The sequence below is a fragment of the Coregonus lavaretus genome (genome assembly GCF_964263955.1).
Source record: "Coregonus lavaretus genome assembly, chromosome: 15".
In the NCBI taxonomy this organism is placed as follows: Eukaryota; Metazoa; Chordata; class Actinopteri; order Salmoniformes; family Salmonidae; genus Coregonus; species Coregonus lavaretus.
In genome coordinates this window covers 17,490,383-17,515,097 of record NC_140002.1, presented here as the reverse complement: position 1 = coordinate 17,515,097, position 24,715 = coordinate 17,490,383, and the positions used below count along the sequence as shown (strand labels likewise).

Genomic DNA, 24,715 nt, shown 5'->3' with positions numbered 1-24,715 from the left:
TTCCTCAGTTGAGGTTTCTGACTTGAAGTCCAACAGAACACACTGTAACCTGGCTCCATAAAACCATAGTAGAATAACTTTGAGACTTTCTTCTTTAGCTATTTTTTTTTGTCTTTCTTTCAACTCTTTAAGGTACATGACTAGGCATCTATCCCTCCACAATATGTCATCTGTTTATGATGTAAAATACATATGCAGGCAAAATATATAAGTTCTACACGCCAAAAAAATTAATTAAACATGAGCATTGTCATCCATGATTCAGACTCTCTAGGACTCAATCTACACATCCTGCTTAAGAAGCACTAAGATGGATGTTGAAAGGCGTATGGTTGTACTGCACCAATCTTAAAACATAAAGTATGATCAATTACAGTATAATTTCATATTTGTGGTATCTGTCATTCCTCTGAAATCGCTCATCACTCTGCAAGTAGCAATACCACTTTCAGATTCGATGAGTTTGTTAGCACCTGAAGTTGCAACTCTTAAAGGAAAACTCCACACAAAAACTATATTTTAGTATTTGTTTCATTAGTCCATTGTTGACATAGTCCCAAAATGTTGACTATGTCAACAATGGAGTAATGAAACAAATACCAAAATATAGTTTTTGGGTGGAGTTTACCTTTAAGATACCCAATGAGAGAAATATCAAACCAACAGTGAGCCAAACAGTTGAACCAAAACATATGAGCAATTGGTCTCAAGTGCACAGCAGCACCTGTGCTCCTACATGTATGGGTGAAACCATTCCAAACACCCCTCTCCTTTTCTGACCACCACCAGATCACCCCCCATTGCCATGACACACACAGTTCAGCCTTAATGAGCCCAGATATGTCTATATCGACATGATAATACATGTCAATTTATAAAAAAGAAGCACCCTTCAATGACAGAAAAACACATTTTTGAAAAAATAAAACCTTTAGTCGCTCTGCGTAGCCCTGTTATGCCACAAGAAGCTCCTCCATTGATCTTTCCAGAGGAGAATAGACAAGTGTCGAGACATTCTCCTCATCACAACCATGTGGAATTCTTAGCCCTGTTATGCCACAAGAAGCTCCTCCATTGATCTTTCCAGAGGAGAATAGACAAGTGTCGAGACATTCTCCTCATCACAACCATGTGGAATTCCAAGCACATGAAGAGAAAAAGCAAATGGCCATCAAAGGCAGTTACTTTCATAAACAATTGAGAAAAGAATTACAAAAAAAGACCCCAACAAATAAACAAAACTGAAGCAGGCAACTAGAAGAAGCCCTATAAAGGCCATCATAAGCCTCTTGTTCATCAAATCAGGCCCTCCCATATGAATGAAAAAATACTATAGTATACTATGGCACAAAATCCTATCCTCCTCTCATTACAGTACATTTGATGTTTTTATTGATTAAGGAAGTTGTAGTATTTTTGGCATTACTATAGTACTTTTTAAATAGGATATGGAGCCCTCGGAACTATCCACAACGCTACAGTAAGTGTAATAGTAGAAGTGAAGATGGCATCAAATAAAGAGAAAAACAAACATTATTTAGCAAAATGGCAAAAGCCAAAATTTTGCTCCAGCGCAAACTCCTTTCCCAGACGATGAGACACACCCAAAGTCCAACCTGAATAGTAACTAGGGCAGTAGCATGTGTTGTATAGAGTGTGTGAGGTTGCATGCCTTGAGAGATGTACAGTAGCCTACAGTGTAGTACCTGTTCTGTTCAAATGGAGCATAATCCTAATTTAATCCCTTCCCCTCGCCCTATTCAAAATAGATCTATGAGCTTTTGTGCTTACTTTATGACAGATCTTCCCCATAAGGGGAATTACTGACCATTCCTTTATGGGGTTAAGGGAGAATAAAATTGAATTTATGTTTATAAAGAATAACTAAACGGCACATATATCAAATATGTAAAGCATAACATGCTCCATTTCCCTAATAGCCATTATGAACACTTCATTTATGGTGTGTCAACAGACCAGAGACCAGGGATAGATTTTTTATCTGCATGATATCATTCTACAACTGATAGTAGACCTACATCAACCTAACCATATTTTGGTATATATTGTGACCAATTGGATTTTTAAATTTGGAGTTATTAAAATTGTGTCAAATTTCAACAAAACCCTGCTTAAATAAGTTATAAGATCATAAAAACATATACGCCAGTACATTTGTGTTCAACTAGCTGAGCCTTGTCGTTGTGGTGCCATGTCCTGTGCTCTGAGGTATATTTTGTAGGATGTGAGTGAGAACCTTGTGTGGATGGGAGAGTCTCTGGGAGGTGATAGAGGGCTGGCAGAGTGAGGCAGGTGAGGATACTCGGGTGAGCAAGGTGCTGTAAACTGAGACCTAACTAGGCTTCATGGGCTGTTTTGACAATGGGGCCATGAGCTAAGCCTGTACTGAAGTATAAAGATGAGATAGAAAATGAAAACCTCAAGACAGATGGGTTCTTTTCCAAATGGTTAGAACATTTGTTTGAAAGGAATCTATGTTGAAGCACACAGTATTGCTTCCCTCAAATGAAATGTTTTGCACTGGAGTAAAACTTTGGAGACATTGGATAGCCACTGTTTTACTTTCAATTTCTTTTAAAAAGGAACTTCAAACCATTGATTGATGCTGGGGAATGAGCAACATTTTAGACTGAGGGGCCATTTTCCAGGTGGGGTTTTGTGGCATTTTGGGGGAAGAGTGTAACCTGACTCCCCCACGGTGTCAGAGGAGAGTGACATGGTCTGGGTCCATGTTGTCCATGCTGGCCAAAATGGCCTTCTGGTCCTCCCGGGGCGGGCGGCGGTACAGCAGAGCGGAGAAGCGGGCATACGGGTCCTGTCTGACCGGCCGTTTCTTCTTCTTGCGGAGGTAGAGAGCTTCTTCGGCATGGAGTCCCTGAGAGGTGTAGTCCTGCTGGGTCTGAGAGGTGGAGACACCTGGAGGATAGGAGGGGGATAGCGACATGCAGGTCAGCAGTGAGAGAGCCCTAGGTCAGGATAAGAGGGCAGAGGTGGAGAGTAAGGGTCCTGGGTGCTATCAGACAGACATTGGGCCGGAAAGTGAGGCATGCAAAACACACAGGAAACCATGGGTCAGAAAACAGGGTGGTTGATTTAGAGAATGAGCTCAGTTCCAATCCAAGGTAAATACTTTACACTGTACCACTCACCATACCATACCACCACATTACGGTTATTTGCGCACAATACTCTAGGAGAGTGGATACTTCCCAATCAACAAAATGTAAACGTTACTCGGGATACATTATCAAAACACCCCCATCCTCAATAATAAGAAATTAACACATTTGGGTAGCTACAGTAGGTTTTAGGTTTAGCGAATGCTACCTAACCAACAGTCCATAAAATGCATTTCAATGCAAGAAGAATGACACTATTGGTTTGAATGTTTCAAATTCAATAAAGGACTTCTACAATTTGTCACCTACATGTTTGGCACCAAAATAAGATAGATGTTGGGCACCAAAAACATAGTTATCTTACAATGGTTCAATTAAGTTCATGAGTTGGAAATGCAACATGAATAAGTGAGACATTGAATTGTATGATTCAAAAGATAAATTGCATTAACTGATCATGTAGTCATTTGATACCTTTGTAAGTATTATTAGAAATTATGTCATGATTATGGAGGAAGTTGGTGTCAAAGTTAGGTTTCTGGAGAACTGCAGAACTCATTGAGGGAACTACCTTGGTGTTACCATCACTACGGCAGGGTAACAGAGATGGGGAAAGTATCACACTATGGTACCTTATCACACCATAGTGGCGTGCCGCTGAGTAGATAGCATCGTATGATGCATATATGTAATTTCATTGACGCCTGTAAAAGAGGAAGTCCTTGTTAATCATGTTGTGATGAAGTCTCTTAAAAGATATATGGCTACTGAAAACAAATCTGAGTCTGCTAGACACAATATCTGTCAAAAGAGCGGTATGCCACAAAATGTGCATGTTAATCAATCATTGTCCTTCGTCAGGACCATACATCCACAACGTCAGAGGACTCACCTGTGTTTCTTCTGGACTTGGAGTTGTTGTTGTTGACCACCATCATCTTCTTGGCCTTTTTAATACGTTGGTATCTCAATGCATCAAACCTCTCAGACCCCGCAGGGGCAATTGGCTCACCTCGACGATTTCTGAACAAAAAAGGAGGGAGAAGACACGTAACCCTGAGGAACATCTGTCTAGTGGACCTCTCCGTCTACATGAGAGGCCCTCAAAGTCCAAGAATCAAACCTTATGAATTCAGCTTCACATTACCTAACGATTCGAGCAATGTGACACACCTGAGGTTTCTGACTGAACCAAGCCAATAGTTTGGCCAAACAAAATCAATAGGTATGTTTGTGTGACTTGAATCTACGGTGTTACTGTATTTTACACTATATGTTCTATGATTTGTTAAATAATATAATAATCCTTGTAACAAAGTTGTGATACGGCAATTTATCCCAAGGTGAGGTATACAAGATTATTACAGTGCTTAAACTTTTAGAACAAATATTTGCATTATTTTCAAAGGGGAGTGAAACAAAACAACAACAAACAAAAAACATTCAAAAGGAATTTGATTTCAAGCTTAAGTGTTTATAGCAACACTTTTTAATGGTTTATTTTACTATTTTTAATCTGAAAATAACAGTTGCAAATCTGAAACAATATTGTCATTTGTAGAACATGAATGAGTATTCTCAGCCATCTCTAATAATGTCTACAGTCTTCCTATCCAGATACTGAGGCACATTAAAACGGCAGCCCACAAATTCTGTCACCAACACACCAGTTTCTCACAAGGCACGGAAAACAAATTGCATTACAAAGTGGATGTCCTCCAGCTGTGGCTGCAGAGAGAAATTGAAGGCGGTTAGTAGATGGGGAAAATCACAGCTGAGCGACAAAGCATCATCAATATGTATTCATAGACATGGATACTGTCTACAATGGGCTTCACCATGCTGACAGGGGGAGAGATGGCGGGAGGGGAAAATGGCTACTTGGGAACAGTCACATAATGAAAAATAAGCCAAAACCAAAACGAAGCACTCTGACAACAAATGTAACAAGAGTTTATTAAAATATTTGTTATTTTTTGGGGAACTGAATAGCAATATTTAGCGATGGCATGCATGGCAGTTTGCACATGGAACAGGACTTTAAAGGGGAATACTCTGAAAAGTGGTCCTGTATGGCTCAGTTGGTAGAGCATGGCGCTTGCAACGCCAGGATTGTGGGAATGATTCTTGGGGCCACCCATACTTAAAATGTGTGCACATATGACTGTAAGTCGCTTTGGATAAAAGTGTCTGCTAAATGGCATATATTATATTATTATATAAGCACTTCATAGGACTGTGGACCTAAAACCAGGGGGCGTTTGGTCCCCCTCACACCCTGGGCTAATGCTACTTTCCCCACAATATCAATAAAGTGCGTCAACAGGTGTGGAAGGACACTTGCTTCACATGGTAGTGAGAACTGTTCTGCAGTCCAAACATACAAGTGTAATTACTGTTATTTGCGTGTTTTGTTTCATACTGACTGGAGTGAAGGGAGTTCAGATGGCCAATCATATCAAATATTTCCTAAGAGCATAGGTCCAAAATATTTAATTGGTGTATAATACAAAAGCAGCTTGAGTAAGAAAGGTTAGTATATCTACTGCTTGAGAGGAATGCTAAGAATGTAACAAGTCAAAGAGGACATAACAAAGTGATCATTGCCACAACCCACAAGACTAGACGAGAGAGACAAACTACTACAGCCTGGACAACCTATAATATACAGTGGGGGAAAAAAGTATTTAGTCAGCCACCAATTGTGCAAGTTCTCCCACTTAAAAAGATGAGAGAGGCCTGTAATTTTCATCATAGGTACACGTCAACTATGACAGACAAAATGAGAAAAAAAATTCCAGAAAATCACATTGTAGGATTTTTAATGAATTTATTTGCTATTTATGGTGGAAAATAAGTATTTGGTCAATAACAAAAGTTTCTCAATACTTTGTTATATACCCTTTGTTGGCAATGACACAGGTCAAACGTTTTCTGTAAGTCTTCACAAGGTTTTCACACACTGTTGCTGGTATTTTGGCCCATTCCTCCATGCAGATCTCCTCTAGAGCAGTGATGTTTTGGGGCTGTCGCTGGGCAACACGGACTTTCAACTCCCTCCAAAGAGTTTCTATGGGATTGAGATCTGGAGACTGGCTAGGCCACTCCAGGACCTTGAAATGCTTCTTACGAAGCCACTCCTTCGTTGCCCGGGCGGTGTGTTTGGGATCATTGTCATGCTGAAAGACCCAGCCACGTTTCATCTTCAATGCCCTTGCTGATGGAAGGAGGTTTTCATTCAAAATCTCACGATACATGGCCCCTTTCATTCTTTCCTTTACACGGATCAGTCGTCCTGGTCCCTTTGCAGAAAAACAGCCCCAAAGCATGATGTTTCCACCCCCATGCTTCACAGTAGTTATGGTGTTCTTTAGATGCAACTCAAATCAAATCAAATCAAATCAAATTTTATTGGTCACAAGCGCCGAATACAACAGGTGCAGACATCACAGTGAAATGCTTAGTTACAGCCCTTAACCAACAGTGCATTTATTTTTTACAAAAAAGTAAAAATAAAACAACAACAAAAAAAGTGTTGAGAAAAAAAAGAGCAGAAGTAAAATAAAATAACAGTAGGGAGGCTATATATACAGGGGGGTACCGTTGCAGAGTCAATGTGCGGGGGCACCGGCTAGTTGAGGTAATATGTACATGTGGGTAGAGTTAAAGTGACTATAAATAAATAATTAACAGAGTAAGAGCAGCGTAAAAAGGATGGGGTGGGGGGGCAGTGCAAATAGTCCGGGTAGCCATGATTAGCTGTTCAGGAGTCTTATGGCTTGGGGGTAGAAGCTGTTGAGAAGTCTTTTGGACCTAGACTTGGCACTCCGGTACCGCTTGCCGTGCGGTAGCAGAGAGAACAGTCTATGACTAGGGTGGCTGGAGTCTTTTACAATTTTGAGGGCCTTCCTCTGACACCGCCTGGTATAGAGGTCCTGGATGGCAGGAAGTTTGGCCCCAGTGATGTACTGTGCCGTACGCACTACCCTCTGTAGTGCCTTGCGGTCGGAGGCCAAGCAGTTGCCATACCAGGCGGTGATGCAACCAGTCAGGATGCTCTTGATGGTGCAGCTGTATAATTTTTTGAGGATCTGAGGACCCATGCCAAATCTTTTCAGTCTCCTGAGGGGGAATAGGCTTTGTCGTGCCCTCTTCACGACTGTCTTGGTGTGTTTGGACCATGATAGTTCGTTGGTGATGTGGACACCAAGGAACTTGAAGCTCTCAACCTGTTCCACTACAGCCCCGTCGATGAGAATGGGGGCGTGCTCAGTCCTCTTTTTTTTCCTGTAGTCCACAATCATCTCCTTTGTCTTGGTCACGTTGAGGGAGAGGTTGTTGTCCTGGCACCACACGGCCAGGTCTCTGACCTCCTCCCTATAGGCTGTCTCATCGTTGTCGGTGATCAAGCCTACCACTGTTGTGTCGTCGGCAAACTTAATGATGGTGTTGGAGTCGTGCCTGGCCATGCAGTCATGGGTGAACAGAGAGTACAGGAGGGGACTGAGCACGCACCCCTGAGGGGCCCCCGTGTTGAGGATCAGTGTGGCAGATGTGTTGTTACCTACCCTTACCACCTGGGGGCGGCCCGTCAGGAAGTCCAGGATCCAGTTGCAGAGGGAGGTGTTTAGTCCCAGGATCCTTAGCTTAGTGATGAGCTTAGAGGGCACTATGGTGTTGAATGCTGAGCTGTAGTCAATGAATAGCATTCTCACGTAGGTGTTCCTCTTGTCTAGGTGGGAAAGGGCAGTGTGGAGTGCAATAGAGATTGCATCATCTGTGGATCTGTTGGGGCGGTATGCAAATTGGAGTGGGTCTAGGGTTTCTGGGATAATGCTGTTGATGTGAGCCATGACCAGCCTTTCAAAGCACTTCATGGCTACAGACGTCAGTGCTACGGGTCGGTAGTCATTTAGGCAGGTTATCTTAGAGTCCTTGGGCACGGGGACTATGGTGGTCTGCTTGAAACATGTTGGTATTACAGACTCAGTCAGGGACATGTTGAAAATGTCAGTGAAGACACTTGCCAGTTGGTCAGCACATGCTCGGAGTACACGTCCTGGTAATCCGTCTGGCCCTGCGGCCTTGTGAATGTTGACCTGCTTAAAAGTCTTACTCACATCGGCTACGGAGAGCGTGATCACATAGTCATCCGGAACAGCTGGTGCTCTCATGCATGCTTCAGTGTTGCTTGCCTCGAAGCGAGCATAGAAGTGGTTTAGCTCGTCTGGTAGGCTTGTGTCACTGGGCAGCTCACGGCTGTGCTTCCCTTTGTAGTCTGTAATAGTTTTCAAGCCCTGCCACATCCGACGAGCGTCAGAGCCAGTGTAGTACGATTCAATCTTAGTCCTGTATTGACTCTTTGCCTGTTTGATGGTTCGTCGGAGGGCATAGCGGGATTTCTTATAAGCGTCCGGGTTAGAGTCCCGTTCCTTGAAAGCGGCAGCTCTACCCTTTAGCTCAGTGCGGATGTTTCCTGTAATCCATGGCTTATGGTTGGGGTATGTACGTACGGTCACTGTGGGGACGACATCATCGATGCACTTATTGATGAAGCCAGTGACTGATGTGGTGTACTCCTCAATGCTGTCTGAAGAATCCCGGAACATGTTCCAGTCTGTGCTAGCAAAACAGTCCTGTAGCTTAGCATCTGCGTCATCTGACCACTTTTTTATTAACCGATTCACTGGTGCTTTCTGCTTTAGTTTTTGCTTATAAGCAGGAATCAGGAGGATAGAGTTATGGTCAGATTTGCCAAATGGAGGGAGAAGGGAGAGCTTTGTATGCGTCTCTGTGTGTGGAGTAAAGGTGGTCTAGAGTTTTTTTTCCTCTGGTTGCACATTAAACATGCTGGTAGAAATGAGGTAGAACGGATTTAAGTTTCCCTGCATTAAAGTCCCCGGCCAATAGGAGCGCTGCATCTGGATGAGCGTTTTCCTGTTGATTTATGGCCTTGTACAACTCATTCAGTGCAATCGTAATGCCAGCATTGGTTTGTGGTGGTAAATAGACAGCTATGAAAAATATAGATGAAAACTCTCTTGGTAAATAGTGTGGTCAACCGCTTATCATAAGATACTCTACCTCAGGCGAGCAAAACCTCGAGACTTCCTTAGTATTTGATTTTGTGCACCAGCTGTTGTTTACAAATATACACAGACCGCCACCCCTTGTCTTACCGGAGTCAGCCGTTCTATCCTGCCGATGTAGCGTATAGCCCGCTAGCTGTATGTTATCAATGTCGTCGTTCAGCCACGACTCGGTGAAACATAAGATATTACAGTTTTTAATGTCCCGTTGGTAGGATAACCGTAATCTTAAATCATCCAATTTATTTTCAAATGATTGAACGTTGGCTAATAGGATTGATGGAAGAGGCAGTTTACTCGCTCGCCGTCGGATCCTTACAAGGCACCCCGATCTACGTCCACGATATCTCCGTCTCTTCCTCACGCGAATGACGGGGATTTGGGCCTTGTTCGGGTGTCTGTATGATATCCTTCGCGGCCGCCTCGTTGAAGAAAAAATCTTCGTCCAATACGAGGTGAGTAATCGCTGTCCTGATATCCAGAAGCTCTTTTTGGTTATAAGAGACGATGGCAGAAACATTATGTACAAAATAAATTACAAATAACGCGGAAAAACACACATAATAATACAATTGGTTAGAGGGCTGTAAAACGGCAGCCATCTTCTCCGGCGCTGTTATATCAACTCAGCATTCTTTGTCCTCCAAACACGACGAGTTGAGTTTTTACCAAAAAGTTCTATTTTGGTTTCATCTGACCATATGACATTCTCCCAATCCTCTTCTGGATCATCCAAATGCACTCTAGCAAATTTCAGACAGGCCTGGACATGTACTGGCTTAAGCAGGGGGACATGTCTTGCACTGCAGGATTTGAGTCCCTGGCGGCGTAGTGTGTTACTGATGGTAGGCTTTGTTACTTTGGTCCCAGCTCTCTGCAGGTCATTCACTAGGTCCCCCCGTGTGGTTCTGGGATTTTTGCTCACCGTTCTTGTGATCATTTTGACCCCACGGGGTGAGCTCTTGCGTGGAGCCCCAGATCGAGGGAGATTATCAGTGGTCTTGTATGTCTTCCATTTCCTAATAATTGCTCCCACAGTTGATTTCTTCAAACCAAGCTGCTTACCTATTGCAGATTCAGTCTTCCCAGCCTGGTGCAGGTCTACAATTTTGTTTCTGGTGTCCTTTGACAGCTCTTTGGTCTTGGCCATAGTGGAGTTTGGAGTGTGACTGTTTGAGGTTGTGGACAGGTGTCTTTTATACTGATAACAAGTTCAAACAGGTGCCATTAATACAGGTAACGAGTGGAGGACAGAGGAGCCTCTTAAAGAAGAAGTTACAGGTCTGTGAGAGCCAGAAATCTTGCTTGTTTGTAGGTGACCAAATACTTATTTTCCACCATAATTTGCAAATAAATTCATTAAAAATCCTACAATGTAATTTTCTGGAGAAGAAAAATCTCAATTTGTCTGTCATAGTTGACGTGTACCTATGATGAAAATTACAGGCCTCTCTCATCTTTTTAAGTGGGAGAACTTGCACAATTGGTGGCTGACTAAATACTTTTTTTCCCCACTGTACACTTGAGTAGGCTTAGAAAAGGGCTGTTACAATTGTAATCGTCTTTGTCAGATACATATTTATTTCCTCTGATATCTACTGCTCATTCTTATTGAAGACACAAAAGAAGGCACAAAAAAGTAAGGATAAGTGCAGTTAAGCTTCCAAGGTAACACCATTATACATAATAATGCTTCTGTAGTCAACAGAACAGACAACATTTTTGTCTGGGCCTTGCTTGTGCAAGGACTTTCTTTCAGCTTTTTTTGTGTACGTGTCAGCTGTCATGGTAGTTAACCAAAACAATCCTCATCGAAAAATGACAAGTGTTGTTAGCATACATCTCAAGCATGCAGTTGTGTCCGTGATACAGTGCCTTCAGAAAGTATTCACACCCCTTGACTTTTTCCACCGTTTGTTGTGTTACAGCCTGAATTTAAAATTGATTAAATGGAGATTTTTTTTGTCTGAACCAAGCCAATAGTTTGGCCAAACAAAATCAATAGGTATGTTTGTGTGACTTGAATCTATGGTGTTACTCTATTTTACACTATATGTTCTATGATTTGTTAAATAATATAATAATCCTTGTAACAAAGTTGTCACTGGCCTACACACAATACCCCATAATGTCAAAGTGGAATATTTTTTCAAACTTTTTACAAATCATTTAAAAATGAAAAGCTGAAATGTCTTGAGTCAATAAGTATTAAATACCTTTGTTATGGCAAACCTAAATAAGTTCAGGAGTAAAAATGTGCTTTACAAGTCACATAATAAGTTGAATGACTACGTCATCTTTGTACCCCACACATACAATTATCGGAAAGGTCCCTCAGTTGAGCAGTGAATTTCAAACACAGAGTCAACCACAAAGACCAGGGAGGTTTTCCAATGGCTCACAAAGAATTGGTCGATGGGTATTGGTCGATGGGTAAAAAAAAGCAGAAAAAAAAGCAGACATTGAATATCCCTTTGAGCATGATGAAGTTATTAATTACACTTTGGATGGAGTATCAATACACCCAGTCACTACAAAGATACAGGTGTCCTTCCTAACTTAGTTGCCGGAAAGGAAGGAAACCGCTCAGAGATTTCACCATATTTTCAAGCATAGTGGTGGCTGCATTATGTTATGGGTATGCTTGTAATCGTGAAGGACTGTGGAGTTTTTTTAGGATAAAAAAAAGGAATGGAGCTAAGCACAGGCAAAATCCTAGAGGAAAACTTGGTTCCACTATACACAGGGAGATTAATTCACCTTTCAGAAGGACAATAACCTAAAACACAAGGCCAAATCTACACTGGAGTTGCTTACCAAGAAGACAGTGAATGTTCCTGAGTGGCCCAGTTTTGACTTAAATCTTCCTGAAAATCTATGGCAAGACCTGAAAATGGTTGTCTAGCAATGAGAGCTTGAATAATTTTTAAAATAATAATGGCCAAATGTTGCACAATCAGGTGTGGAAAGCTCTTAGAGACTTACCCAGAAAGACTGCCAAAGGTACTTCTACAAAGTATTGACTCAGGGGTGTGAATACTTATGTTAATAAGATATTTGTGTATTTAATTTTCAATAAATTTGCAAACATATCTAAAAACATGTTTTCAATTTGTCATTTTGGGGTATTGTGTGTAGATGGGTGAGAAAAAACATCAATTTTGATTTCAGGCTGTAACACAATAAAATGTGGAATAAGTCAAGGGGTATGAATACTTTCTGAAGGCACTGTATGTGTCTAACCTCCAACGCAATTATCATAAAGGGTGACATATGCATATTTATGTCAGAATGCATACATTGTTGCAGACTGTAGAACTCAAAATGCATAGTTACTTTGAAAAAAGGAAAAAAGGGAAATGAACTGCAAGTTGATTGAAGTAACAAACTAAACAAAGCAAGACCGAAAGACTCGTATTCCCCTTTAAAGGACGAGGTGATTCAAAGCCCCACCTGCTGCCCCCCCCCCCTTTCAGACATGGATCCAACCCTTACCTATTGTGGTGTAGAGGACCTGGTCACAACAACGCTGCCCAGATAGCTGAGATCAATCAAAAACAAAGCAGGTAAGACTCCAGGAGCCATGAAGAACGACCAGCTGCCCCTAATCAATAATGATGGAGACATTGCAACACATGAAAGCGGACAGATCCCTGCAACACGCTTTGCCCAACAAGCCTCCCCTGGCAGTCAGACCTGGGATGTCCTGGGGGCAATGGAGGGGTGGTTGAGGGATGGGGTTGGGGTGGAAGGTTCAGGGAAGAGGCGGTTCATGCAGTCAGGTTACTAAGGACGAGAATGGGCCCCCCTGTGCCTGCTGAGATGGACTATCCTAAAAGCACCCTCTGCATGATAAATAAGGAGTCCTAAAAGGCCTAAGAGTTAGACACAGCAATGGTGTTTGTTTTATCTGAGAGTCAATTCAGATGCACATATGGGATTCCTCCTGTTGGGTGAAAGCAGGGTAAAGCATGACACACATGGAAAACCAGGGATCCTGTGGTGATGTCCCTCTGATTTCAGGCTTTTAGGGGCTTGTATCAAACAAACTGCACAATGCATTTGAAATGGTTTAGATAATAATGTCATTTTCTCCAAAGACTTACTGTAGCCCCGAAAGGTCTGTAAGGTAATCTGTGAAGCAAATTATTTCTCTTGTCAGGTCACAAAGGAGTTGATCCACCAAGTCCGAATTTAGAAGAAAATGAGCAATCGGGATTTGTCAAAAGACAAGTTTGGTACAGTGCTTCACAGATTCAATGGATGGATGTTTGAAAGTTGATGTCTGACATGAAAAGCAGCATTGATCGAGTTGAAAACGGCAGAACTCCCAAGCCCATCAAATAAATCTATACAGCAAAATGACATTGCAAGGAATAATGTAAGAGTCCCTAGTCAATTTATCATCAAAAATGCTATCCTTTGATGAAGTCTTATGTCAAGTTAAAAAAAGAAAAGCAATCGATATTTTACTCTAAAAATTGACATTGGTATGTAGTCCAACCCCAATTTTCCTGACAAGTGCATTTAGCTTTTAAAAGTAGAACCAACATTTTCCTCAATGTAACTGTGTTCAGAACTCAAGGCAACCTAACAAGTTAAAGCAATTGGTAATGGGGCAGATAACAAATAAATCCCTCCCTGAAGGCCTAGTGCACCTACCCTGAAGCTGACAACTGGGGTGGAGAGGGCTCGGACGGTAGGACCTCCTCCTCAGTTCTCCTCTGGGATGGTATCTGCCCAATGGGATCACTTGGGATCTGCCCAAACATGTTGCTGCTTTCCATGGGGGGTGACGGGGACTGGGACGGGTAGCTTGTGACGGAGGTGGCAAAGGCCATGTGGGAGCGGTAGCTGGGACTTGCCCTCCTGCTAACCTGACCATGGGCGGGAGAGGAAGAGGGAGAGGAACTCCGGGAGAAGCTGACTGAAGAGGGGGGAAGCAGGGTGATCTCGGACATCTCTGGAGGTATGGAGGGCTGGACGAAGCTGGGACGGGGACGCGGTCGCACTACAATCTCTGGGGAGCCCTCGTGGGAACTAAGGGGACTCTGGGTGAGGGGTGAGAGGCGGGAAGGTTGGAGGACCATCATGCTAGGCTCCATCCTACGAGCCTGCCTGGGGCTGAGCCGGGGGGTGGGCTCGAACCACCGGGTGTCCAGGCTACTGAATGTGCTAGGGCCGCCCATGAGGGCTGTTGGGTCGGGGTAAGGCAAAACCGGCACACCCATACTGTGGCTTGTGTGTCTTAGCTTGCCTAGACTCTGCGCCTCTTGCATAGCTAAACGCTTGGCTGGAAGGCCCTGAGGCTTGACCTTGCTGGGAGACTTGCCTGGACGGCTCTTTGGGGCCTCCAGCTGCAGGACACCGGAGTAGGATGGCACCTGGAGAGAGGAGGGCTGGAGAACACCAGGGGGAAGAACATGGGGAGGAGGAAAGAAGGGTTCCCGGTGTAGATGCAAAGGGTGGTGGGGTGGGAAAATGAAGTGGGGCCTTTCCAGACTTGCAAAGGGAAAATCGGGTCTGTGCCAGATCTCCGGGGAGCGAGAGGAAGAGGTGAGTGTCAGGGGAAGGGGAAAGCTTGAGACGGCATAGTGATGAATATCTCCTTCCCCCATCTCCTCAGGGATGTGGGGGTGACCAAAGGGCCCTTCGGGGTGATAAGGGGGTGACGACATGACAGAGCTCAGAGGGCTGGTGTCAAGCATATAGAAAGGGGGTGGAGGGTCGGGTTCCCCAGGGCTGCCAAGGTACCCGTAGAAGTGACCGTGGCTGTGAGGGAAGGCTCTATGGTGCAGGGAGCCTTGGATCTGCCCCATGGCCTGGAGCCGACTGCTCTCCATGATGGTCATACCTTCCATGGGCCTCTGGAAGCGGGGGCTGTAGGCTGGTGGCTGCAGGTAAGACTCCTGGCTGGAGATGGGGGAGAGTTGGTGAGGTCGAAGGGTTGCCATGACGGGGGGCATGGGCCCGGGATCATCGTTCTCCTCATCCGACTGGCGGAATTCGGGATAGCGGTCCGACTCTTCGACGAAGGGGAAGCCCTCAATTCGCCGTGGCTTGACGGAAATCATCTCCATGTCGCTGGGGTCCATGACAAAGCGTCCGTCAGGGCCTCGGCTGATCAGCTCGATGGGCGTGGTTGCCTCCACTTCATACTTGGAGACACTGTACTTTTTGCTCGTTATTGCTCGCTTGGTTTTCTTGTACAGAGAGAGTTCTTCCTTCTTCGCAGGACTCGGGGGGATCTTCTTCATGCTCATGCCATTGCCATCCTCGGAACACTCTGATGGTGGTCCCATGGAACGCATACTCTCCGGACTCACCTTACCAGAGGAGGACCTGAGAAACAATGGAAAGACAGAAGGCCAGTCAATGCCTGCTCCCCTACCTCCTTTAACTTTACTCAGCAAACACCCAAACTAAGCACCTCCTTCAATGCCTTTACTGCCTGGCAACATTTTAACAGAAAATAATGATAAAATAAATAAAATAAAGTCTCCAGTCAGAGATGACACCACCCATATATCCATTTTTTTTTTTTTTTAAAGAGCCAAGCTCTGACTATAAGTGTTTCATATTTAGGTAACAAAATAAATATTGCCATAATTGTTTATCTGAACTGGAAAGTCAGATGATGTGATGTTATAAGTTTAGTTTGAGCCTGAAGTTTAAATGGGGATTTCAGACACTGCTACGATGCGCCAATGATTTGATCTGACGAGGCAGGGATTGAATGTTTATCATTTGGTTATGAATAGAGGATGGAGATGGAGGGACCATGTGCAGCAGTAACTTTAGAGTTTTGGACTGCTCTCCTACGCAACATTATAAATAAAATGTTATGCAGACACTATTGAGTCATAGGTGCATGGTCTTGGTATGGAGTCAGATGACCCACTGAGTAAAGTATCTTTAGGTTCAGGGTTAACAGTCTATGTTGTCTATTAACATTCCATTTGCTCAACTGCATCACTTGAACAGCTCATGAGGAGACTGTGCTGATTATAAATCATTTCTGCCTGTTAGTTTCTGATTGAGTAATATTTTCATTGTACAGTCTTTTTTGTTCAGTCATGTAATTGATGTGAAGTCAGTCACATTAATTAAGTGTCTCTCAGTGGAATAACAATGCTTAATGTGTGTGTTGTATCACCTGACATTTCCATTTACTTAGATTTTCATAAACCTCTGATAGAGCCAACCAGAGGCAATGACTAACATGCCCCCCACCACACCCACACATTCCCCTTGCCCAGACACGGCTATCTTGATGACTCAGGTCACCATCTTTAGCAGAGTGGGCATCTGTCCCTTTTCCCCCTCCTTTTTTCTCGATAAGTCTTGTCATTACTCAACCTTCCCTGGACCACATACTCTCGAGCCTCGTTCTCACTATATTTATTTGTGGTGGTGACATGCATGTTATCTGTATTTCAAATTGTGATTTGAATTTAAGAATATCCACTTAGAATACAGTACATTCTAAGGTCATCATTGTAGAAATTGGACTACGTGTGTTATTAGTTGTATGGGTTTTATTCATTAGGAAGACATTTGAAAGCCCATTTAGTCAAGAGAGTATTTATGTTACACCAAGAAATGAGGAATAACAAGCATTTTCCAGAAAAGAAAAGAGAAAAATCTGGACGTGTTGATAATACTTTATTCAGAGTACCAAAATACAATGCAAGACTGAGGCTTTTCAGTCTCTCTTTTTTGCTGAATCACTAAGGCCTAGCTGTGCTTGTGATGGCTGAGGTGGCAATGGAGGGGCTGAGTTTCCAAGGCAACTGACAGTCGAGGACCCGCATTGAAAAGCAATGACGTTCTCTTTCTCTGCTACGTATGAGGCATGTACGTTCTCTCTCCCGAGTGGCGCAGTGGTCTAAGGCATTGCATCGCAGTGCTAGCTGTGCCACTAGAGATCCTGGTTCGAATCCAGGCTCTGTCGTAGCCGGCCGCGACCGGGAGACCCATGGGGCGGCGCACAATTGGCCCAGCGTTGTCCAGGGTAGGGGAGGGAATGGCCGGCAGGGATGTAGCTCAGTTGGTAGAGCATGGCGTTTGCAACGCCAGGGTTGTGGGTTCGATTCCCATGGGGGGAATAATGTATGCACTAACTGTAAGTCGCTCTGGATAAGAGCGTCTGCTAAATGACTAAAATGTAAATGTAAATGAAGGCACTGACTGTTGTGGTGCAGGGTCTTCAAGTAGAGTGCGTGACACAGGCAAACACATCTGCCTCCGCTGGATGCAGAACACAACCCACATTCAAGATGCTTCCAGCTAAATATTCAATATCTAAAACATAGAAATAGCTATTACAAGCAATGCTATACACATACTTCAGTCTAGATAGAATTCTTGTTACAGCTATAAAATGTAATATGCTGGCTTGTTTGTTTCTATAAAAATCAGTTTTGAATACAGTATTTGACATTTGCTGAATGTGCCATTTTTCATGTTCAGATTGTCACCGCTCATATTATTATGAGACAAAGATGTATTAACACTGGTTATAGCATGAATTGTAGCAGTCCAGCAGATGAGGACAATACACATATGTAAAAGTGACAACCTCATAAGGGTTCTCCTGGTCATATAGATTCACTGGTTTGATTACAACGCTGTAAAATTACAGATGGTCACAAATACAACATTATACTTCTAGTATGTTACTGTATGTACTGTATATACTGTGCCATGTGCTTGTATGCAGTAACAGGAGCACCATTTGGCACCAACACTGTATGCTTACCATTACACATACTCACTCTACTAAACTTAACACTGAATACTCTTTGACTTTTCAAGGAATCTAACAGAATAGCTGAGAGGAAAAAAGCAAAGCATTGAAAAGAGTAACTGCCCGGAGAAAACGCATCACATGAAATTAAATCACATGAAATCAATTCACAAAGAAAATAAGAAAGGGTTTCTAGTTTGGGCAGGGTTAGGTCAAGCTCGTGTGTGCAGGGGCGGGTTCATCACAAAGAGATTCAGGGGCCGCTCGGCTGCAAACAATCTGGAAGGACACAAGGTACATTCAGCTAAGACTTTTTGTGACATTCCAACATGAGGGAGAGTTCTACAGTATGCTGTCCATTTGCCTAAAACAATAGCTATTGTTATTGACAACAAAGGAACAGTGAAAAAACTTCCTTGTCTGAAGATAGGACAGACTGGTGAGAGACCACAGTGAAATTTGATTAGATTTCATATTTATGTTATAACTGACATAGAACCACAATGTACTGTGTGACTACGTACTGCAGGCAGCCACATGAACATTTCCAAAAGTCTAAAATGGATGCTGTAAAAATAAGAATGCAGGTACTTTGGTAACACTTTGATGAAAGCCTGCATGTTTGTTATAATCATGTATGAACCTTTATTTCTTATAATGTGCTTATAATATGTCCATCTAAGTAGGAAGTGTAGGACATTTTCTTAAAAGTGACTCAAAATTATTTAGTAAGGATGATTATGAGAGCAATATAAGAAGATAATCATAAGGGGGCCATACATGCTTATGACAAGTCTTATGATGCATTCTAACAGCATAATGCATTACACCTGCACACTTTAAGTAAATTGTTACCGGTACTTTCAATTCGCAGTTAAATTAAGAACTGAATGATGTTGACATTTTTATGGCAACATATTTGCTATGTTTAAAGCCACAATCTGTAACTTACATTCCCAGTCAAAAGTGCTGCCCCTGCATGTATATGTAAACTGTGTAGGTGGGTCTTGACATATGTAACTGCCACAGAGTTATTTGAATTATGTGGTAACCTAACCTTCCCCAAAACTAAAGACTACTAGGGGTGTTTTTGGAGTCGGATAGCCCAGACTTCAAATAACTCTTTTGATAGGGAAAGAAAGTTACATTTGCCAAAACTCCCCACACATTGTACACATTGATGCAGGGACAACACGTTTGACTAGAAATGAAAGTAACAGATAATGGGGCAGTAAAAGCACATTGTCATAATTACTGAATAACTGTCAGCTTCTGTTGAAAATTGATCTCATTTGAAGTAGAACAAAAGATACTCCATTTTCCAATGGTCTCTCTGATGTAATCAATTAACCAAACCCATTGCTTTCCAGTTGTTGTACACCAGACCTGTTCCCTTTGTATAGCCATCCCAAACTTAAAACGCCATTGGTCCACCTGTGCTAGGTTTTAAACAGGTTAGGCCAGTGCATGGGATGCTATGCCCGTGAGCTTCATGCCAAGTGGCGATATGTTCCTCTAATGTTCCTGTTATATTCCCAGTGCATAGCACAGGAGGGAAGTTAGGGGGTGGGGCGTGAGGAGAAGCAGCAGCAGCAGCCCGACCAATGAAAACCACGAGATGGGAAGAGAGAATACTGGGTATGTACGCCCAGTGGAAATCCTCAATGGGACGGAGTCGCATGTCGATTTAAAGGAGAGTAAAAAATGTTGTCCATTCTGAACACTGGAGTGGTTTCATCTTACATGTCCAGCATGGTGGTCAGCATCAGGGGCAAGTTGTACCATCTCGGGAAAACTGAATACAATGGCCTCCTGTCTAATGTCGAATCGGGCACTTGTGTTATTTATATACAGTGAGTGTACAAATCATTAAGAACACCTTCCTAATATTGCGTTGCACCCTCTGATTTGATTTGATTTTGTCCTCAGAACAGCCTCAATTCGTCGGGGCATGGACTCTGCAAGGTGTCGAAAGCGTTCCACAGGGATGGTGGCCCATGTTGACTCCAATGCTTCCCACAGTTGTGTCAAGTGGGCTGGATGTCCTTTGGGTGGTGGACCATTATTGACACACACGGGAAACTGTTGAGTGTGAAAAACACAGCAGTGTTCAAAGGCACTTAAATCTTTTGTCTTGCCCATTCACCCTCTGAATGGCACACATACACAATCTATGTCTCAATTGTCTCAAGGCTTAACAATCCTTATTTAACCGGTCTCCTTCCCTTCATCTACACTGATTTGAAGTGGATTTAACAAGTGATATCAATAAGGGATCATTGCTTTCACCTAGATTCACCTGGTCAGTCTATGTCAAGGAAAGAGCAAGTGTTCTTAATGTTTTGTACACTCAGTGTAATTCACTGTAGTTACACCACATACCGTGACTTATATGTTAATTAGAGTTTGGAGCAGTCTGACCGCTGAAAATCCTTGGCTGAAAATACTTCTCAGTTTGCGGTGCTATCATGCTACATTTGCATGCACCTCGGGGAGACCATTAATAGTACTGGTCTAAATTGCTAGTTGGCCCATTTCTGGAAATTTTGGAGATATCGGGATCTAGGGCTTTGGTCTTGATTCGGATGTATTTAAATTCAGCTCAACAGCTTTCTCAAAGGCCACTTTCTACCCAACAATGCTGTACACATGTCACCCTCTGCTGGACATCTAAGACTATGACATCTCCGGGGACTATAAAACAAGTATGACCCCAGGTAGGTTGCTTAGTGCATATCTTTTTACAGCTGTATCTATTCAATAATTTTGCATCTCCCGTGAGTGGACTGCGAGGGTGCTTAGGGCCCCAACTGCTTGAACCGGCGTGTGACCGCGTGACTGTGCCCAGCACATGAAGCATGCGGCCAAGCCAGCCAGCAGCACACTGACTGAGGGGCGGGCTGAACAAGGTGCAGGTAGCCACACTCACTGAGGGCTGGAGGGCGGGGGCTGGTAGCTGCTGGCGTCTGGCCCCTCACAGTAGGGCTCTATGCCGGGCAATGGGCTAAGAGGAGTCCTGCGGTGGGAATACAACAGAGACGGGAGAGGAGGAAGAGAAAGAGGGGAGAAGAGGGAGGAGGAGGAATGCTGTCAATGAGGCTCCCGAGCTTCCATGTCCAAACAGAGAAAGAGAGTTAGAGAGTGAGGGATGATAGAGGAGAGAAAGAGAGGAGGGAGGGAGAGAGAAAGAGATGGTCAGAGAAACACGGAGTGAGTGACAGAGGGTGTGAGAGAATCTAAAATAAAAGGCTGGGTAGGGATGGAAAGATGGAGAGAGATAGGGAGACAGGGAGATGGGGAGAAAGAGATACAGTCAGAGAAACGGAGTAAGCGAAAAATTAGATGAAAAAGAGTCTAAGAAAAGGAAGAGGAAGGAGAAAGATGGGGATAAGTTGAGTCAGAGAAACAGAAGCAGAAAGCAAAAGGGAGGCAAGACTGAGAGAAAAGGGAGGAGAGGAAAGAGAAAGATATAGAAAGCGCTAGAAACAGAGAAAACAGGGAAGGAGCGAAAGACACAAGAAGATATTTGTACGGTGCACGTCTGACAAGTTCTTCATTTATTAGGCACAATGAGTCATACGGCATATCATTAGACACCCACACATGCTAGGAAGACATACTGAGCACTGTGAAAGTAATGCATTTCAGAAGGAATGTGGGTATCCCTCCGTTTGGCTTTGGTTGCAGCACCACACACACCCTTGTTTCTATGTCTTTTGGGAGACATTTCCAAACCTCCTTTTTTACTTTCAATCCTAAACCTATTAGCAGTTAATAGTTCATATTGGTGGGATGGAGAATAAGCAAAGGAATATATATATATATATATATATATATATATATATATATATATATATATATATATATATATATATATATAGACAGTGCATTCGGAAAGTATTCAGACCCCTTGACTTTTTCCACATTTTGTTACGTTACAGCCTTATTCTAAAATTGATTAAATTATTTTTTCCTCTCATTAATCTACACACAATAATGACAAAGCAAAAACACGTTTTTAGACATTTATAAACTGAAATATAACATTTAAATAAGTATTCAGACCCTTTACTCAGTACTCCATTTTTTTTTCTTTTTTCTTTTTTCTTTTTTTAGGGTTAGTTCAGCTTTAATATTGCAGATAGATTGTAACTTCCATCAATGTAATTGTCTGCATCACTTCCAATCCCCCATATGTTTTTTTTTTGTGCATATACAGTGGGGGAAAAAAGTATTTAGTCAGCCACCAATTATGCAAGTTCTCCCACTTAAAAAGATGAGAGAGGCCTGTAATTTTCAACATAGGTACACGTCAACTATGACAGACAAAATGAGAAAGAATATCCTGAAAATCACATTGTAGGATTTTTAATGAATTTATTTGCAAATTATGGTGGAAAATAAGTATTTGGTCACCTACAAACAAGCAAGATTTCTGGCTCTCACAGACCTGTTAGTTTTCTTTAAGAAGCCCTCCTGTTCTCCACTCATTACCTGTATTAACTGCACCTGTTTGAACTCGTTACCTGTATAAAAGACACCTGTCCACACACTCAATCAAACAGACTCCAACCTCTCCACAATGGCCAAGACCAGAGAGCTGTGTAAGGACATCAGGGATAAAATTGTAGACCTGCACAAGGCTGGGATGGGCTACAGGACAATAGGCAAGCAGCTTGGTGAGAAGGCAACAACTGTTGGCGCAATTATTAGAAAATGGAAGAAGTTCAAGATGACGGTCAATCACCCTTGGTCTGGGGCTCCATGCAAGATCTCACCTCGTGGGGCATCAATGATCATGAGGAAGGTGAGGGATCAGCCCAGAACTACACGGCAGGACCTGGTCAATGACCTGAAGAGAGCTGGGACCACAGTCTCAAAGAAAACCATTAGTAACACACTACGCCGTCATGGATTAAAATCATGCAGTGCACGCAAGGTCCCCCTGCTCAAGCCAGCGCATGTCCAGGCCCGTCTGAAGTTTGCCAATGACCATCTGGATGATCCAGAGGAGGAATTGGAGAAGGTCATGTGGTCTGATGAGACAAAAATAGAGCTTTTTGGTCTAAACTCCACTCGCCGTGTTTGGAGGAAGAAGAAGGATGAGTACAACCCCAAGAACACCATCCCAACCGTGAAGCATGGAGGTGGAAACATCATTCTTTGGGGATGCTTTTCTGCAAAGGGGACAGGACGACTGCACCGTATTGAGGGGAGGATGGATGGGGCCATGTATCGCGAGATCTACACATACATACATATACGCATATACATATATATATATATATATATATATATATATATATATACAGTGGGGAGAACAAGTATTTGATACACTGCCGATTTTGCAGGTTTTCCTACTTACAAAGCATGTAGAGGTCTGTAATTTTTTATCATAGGTACACTTCAACAGTGAGAGACGGAATCTAAAACAAAAATCCAGAAAATCACATTGTAAGATTTTTAGTAATTAATTTGCATTTTATTGCATGACATTAGTATTTGATACATAAGAAAAGCAGAACTTAATATTTGGTACAGAATCCTTTGTTTGCAATTACAGAGATCATACGTTTCCTGTAGGTCTTGACCAGGTTTGCACACACTGCAGCATGGATTTTGGCCCTCTCCTCCATACAGACCTTCTCCAGATCCTTCAGGTTTCGGGGCTGTCGCTGGGAAATACGGACTTTCAGCTCCCTCCAAAGATTTTCTATTGGGTTCAGGTCTGGAGACTGGCTAGGCCACTCCAGGACCTTGAGATACGTCTTACGGAGCCACTCCTTAGTTGCCCTGGCTGTGTGTTTCGGGTCGTTGTCATGCTGGAAGACCCAGCCACGACCCATCTTCAATGCTCTTACTGAGGGAAGGAGGTTGTTGGCCAAGATCTCGCAATACATGGCCCCATCCATCCTCCCCTCAATACGGTGCAGTCGTCCTGTCCCCTTTGCAGAAAAGCATCCCCAAAGAATGATGTTTCCACCTCCATGCTTCACGGTTGGGATGGTGTTCTTGGGGTTGTACTCATCCTTCTTCTTCCTCCAAACACAGCGAGTGGAGTTTAGACCAAAAAGCTCTATTTTTGTCTCATCAGACCACATGACCTTCTCCCATTCCTCCTCTGGATCATCCAGATGGTCATTGGCAAACTTCAGACGGGCCTGGACATGCGCTGGCTTGAGCAGGGGGACCTTGCGTGCGCTGCAGGATTTTAATCCATGACGGCGTAGTGTGTTACTAATGGTTTTCTTTGAGACTGTGGTCCCAGCTCTCTTCAGGTCATTGACCAGGTCCTGCCGTGTAGTTCTGGGCTGATCCCTCACCTTCCTCATGATCATTGATGCCCCACGAGGTGAGATCTTGCATGGAGCCCCAGACTGAGGGTGATTGACCGTCATCTTCTTCCATTTTCTAATAATTGCGCCAACAGTTGTTGCCTTCTCACCAAGCTGCTTGCCTATTGTCCTGTAGCCCATCCCAGCCTTGTGCAGGTCTACAATTGTATCCCTGATGTCCTTACACAGCTCTCTGGTCTTGGCCATTGTGGAGAGGTTGGAGTCTGTTTGATTGAGTGTGTGGACAGGTGTCTTTTATACAGGTAACGAGTTCAAACAGGTGCAGTTAATACAGGTAATGAGTGGAGAACAGGAGGGCTTCTTAAAGAAAAACGAACAGGTCTGTGAGAGCCGGAATTCTTACTGGTTGGTTGGTGATCAAATACTTATGTCATGCAATAA

At 43.2% G+C, this 24,715-nt stretch overlaps 1 protein-coding gene across 1 annotated transcript in view; it reads right to left on the bottom strand.

Annotated features, from left to right (window-relative positions):
• Window positions 1-2,722: 2,722 nt before the first annotated feature.
• The window catches only part of LOC311142021 (protein turtle homolog B-like), a gene marked incomplete at both ends in the record, with an annotated part of 209,409 nt that continues 187,416 nt past the window's right edge, over window positions 2,723-24,715 (bottom strand). The window contains 4 exons of the mRNA XM_084177567.1: window positions 2,723-2,937; window positions 4,033-4,163; window positions 13,892-15,571; window positions 20,908-20,994. Of these exons, the coding sequence (XP_084033693.1) occupies window positions 2,723-2,937; window positions 4,033-4,163; window positions 13,892-15,571; window positions 20,908-20,994 (2,113 nt within the window). The remainder of the gene's footprint in view (window positions 2,938-4,032; window positions 4,164-13,891; window positions 15,572-20,907; window positions 20,995-24,715) is intronic.